This window comes from Terrapene carolina, unplaced genomic scaffold (genome assembly GCF_002925995.2).
Source record: "Terrapene carolina triunguis isolate 2854851 unplaced genomic scaffold, T_m_triunguis-2.0 Scaffold21654, whole genome shotgun sequence".
NCBI lineage: Eukaryota > Metazoa > Chordata > Testudines > Emydidae > Terrapene > Terrapene triunguis.
In genome coordinates, this window is record NW_020686005.1 from 2,919 (window position 1) to 5,590 (window position 2,672).

General features: G+C 45.2%; 1 protein-coding gene across 1 annotated transcript; it reads right to left on the reverse strand.

Annotated features, from left to right (window-relative positions):
* Positions 1–343: 343 nt before the first annotated feature.
* LOC112122598 (olfactory receptor 4M1-like) lies at positions 344–1,284 on the reverse strand (the record flags this gene model as incomplete). The annotated part of the gene is made up of 1 exon (XM_024221362.2): positions 344–1,284. A coding segment is annotated over one exon (941 nt), but the record flags the coding sequence as incomplete, so codon positions are not given.
* Between the last annotated feature and the right edge of the window lie 1,388 nt (positions 1,285–2,672).

Consider the following 2,672-nt stretch of genomic DNA (forward strand, 5'->3'; position numbering starts at 1 on the left):
AGTTTATAGGTATCACTGTATTAGCACATAGACATTAAAGTGTTACCTCAAAATTGCTCTGTAGATATCACAGAGTTACTCCGCAGATACTGTATAATTACTCCACAATTACTCTATAGATACTTCATATGTGCGCCACTGTAACTCCATTGATCCTACCACATTACTCCAGCATTACTCTGGTGTAATTGAATGCAGATTCTGGCCTCTCAGATTGATAAACATGTATAAATTCACCAGTTCAGAGGGCAGAGGGGACCATAGTGATAATCTAGTCAGACGCAAGTCAGATAAATTCCCTGAAATAATTCCAAATCCTGCACTTTTTTATTTTTACTTCCTTCTATTTCCTTTGGCAGAGCCTGTGTCTGCCCAGCAGCCTCTTCATGGCACTGATGATCTCCTTGTTCCTGAGCGTGTAGATTATAGGGTTCATGAGGGGGAAGACCACGGTGTGGAACACGTACACCACCTTGTCCAGGGGGAAGCTGCGGAAGGGCCGGCAGTAGATGTAGATGGCTGGGCTGAACATGATGAAGACGATGATGACATGGATGACACAGGTGGAGGCTGCCTTGCTTGTGCCCTTTGAGGGGTCACCCGCACGCAGCCGGACCAGCAGGGCCCCATAGGAGATGAGCAAGAGGAGGAAGCACATCATGATGGACAGGCCGCTGTTGAAGAACATGAAGAACTCCAGCATGTAGACGTCGGTGCAGGCCAACTTGATCACCTGGGTGATGTCACAGAAGAAATTGTCCAGCTCATTGGGGCCACAGAACGGCAGCCGGATAATCAGCACCACCTGCAGGATAGAGTGCATGAAGCCCACGGCCCAAGCTGCCCCAACCAGGGCACAGCAGACTTCTCTGCTCATCATGCTGGCATAGTGCAGGGGATGGCAGATGGCCACGTACCTATCAAAGGCCATGCCCATGAGCAGGAAAACTTCCGCCCCTCCCAGGAAGTGTAGGAAGAAGAGTTGGGCCATGCAGCCCCCATAGGAGATGTTCTTGTGGTGGGAGAAGAAGTCAGCCAGCATCTTCGGGGGGGTGACGGAGCAGTAGCAGATGTCCAGAAAGGCCAGGTTGGCCAGGAAGAAATACATGGGGGAGCCCAGGTGAGGGTCGCCCTGGATGGTGAGGATGATGAGGATGTTGGCTGGGAGGATCATGGAGTAGAAGACGAGGAACAAGACAAAGAGGAAGAGCTGGATCTCCCGGGTCTGGGATAGCCCCAGCAGCACAAACTCCGTCACCCCTGTGCTGTTTCCACGCTCAATCCCTGTAACACACCCACATGGTACATTATCATTGCTACAATTGTTGACTCGAGTAGTTAGCCAAACATTCAGTGTTTAGTGGGAATTTCTGGTTGGGAGGGGAATTTGTTGACGGAGTCAGGAATTTCTTTGATGCAATCCTGCATATTTACAGAAAACATACAAGTACTGTTTCCCTGAGCACAGGAGGAACCAAACAACAGGAGAAAGCGTCTTTGATCACCACTCAAATCCTCTTTCAGCTGGCATCCCAGCCTGAAATTTTGCTCAGTTTCTCGGCTTCTTTCACCTTCAATCTCTCTGTCCTGCTCCTCTCTCAAACACACCCCGTTACCCAAACAATACCCAGCAAAGCCATCCACCCACATAATTCCCATTCCTGGATGGACTAACATTTGCCTTTGTTTTCTATCTCACACCTATCCTAAATGAGGGGCAGCACTTATGTCCCACCCATCGATACCTACAATCCAACACCAGACGTGACCTTGCAATACACGGACATCCTGTACTAGGCTTGGAAGTTTGAGATTTTTATTGTCCAGTGTCTGTTGATGTCGATTTCATCAAGCACACACACAAGCCAATGAAAAAAGATTTCCATCAATAATAATGAAAATTTACAAAGGCAAAGGAAGAAAAATGCTGTTAAAGAACGTATTTGAATTTGACTTAAGGACATTTACTTTGTATATTTTGACATGTGATATTGACCATTTGTATTTTAATGGTTATAAAGATTTAACGTTTTGAATCTCAACATCTGCTGTCATGAAATAATTATTATCACCACTGTTTGATTCCCCCTTAATTTCCTGTGTGAAAATGTATATTGCTAAACATCAAAAAATGACTTCAAAATAAACATCACTATTATCTGTGTAGATTATAACAAAATAAAAATGGAATTCTGCCGAGTCTATGTATAACACAGGCCATAGGAGTTCCCTGGATATGTTCTGGTTTGAATTAGAGCAGATCTTTGAGAAAAACAGCCCCTCTTGATTTAAAAATTGTTCCTGATGGAGAATCCCCCACATACCAACAAGATTTAACCCATCCAACACATAATTATAATTTATTAATTGTACTGGGGGCAGGCATTTCCATGAGTACGGCAAAACATTCTGGCAAAAAACTAGCACTAGCGGAATCAATGGAGCCCACGTTATATGGATTGATGGCTAGCGGACAGATCTTAACAAGTAGTCATCAATGGCAATTCCTCATCTTGTGGGTTGTTTCTAGTGGAGTTCTGCAGGGATCGGATCTTGGTCTGCGGCTATTCAACCTCTTTACCAGCAATAGGGAAGTGAATATAAAATCACTGGTGATCAAAGGCAGGTGACACCACTATTGGGAGAGTGGTAAATAATGCTGAGGCTGGGGC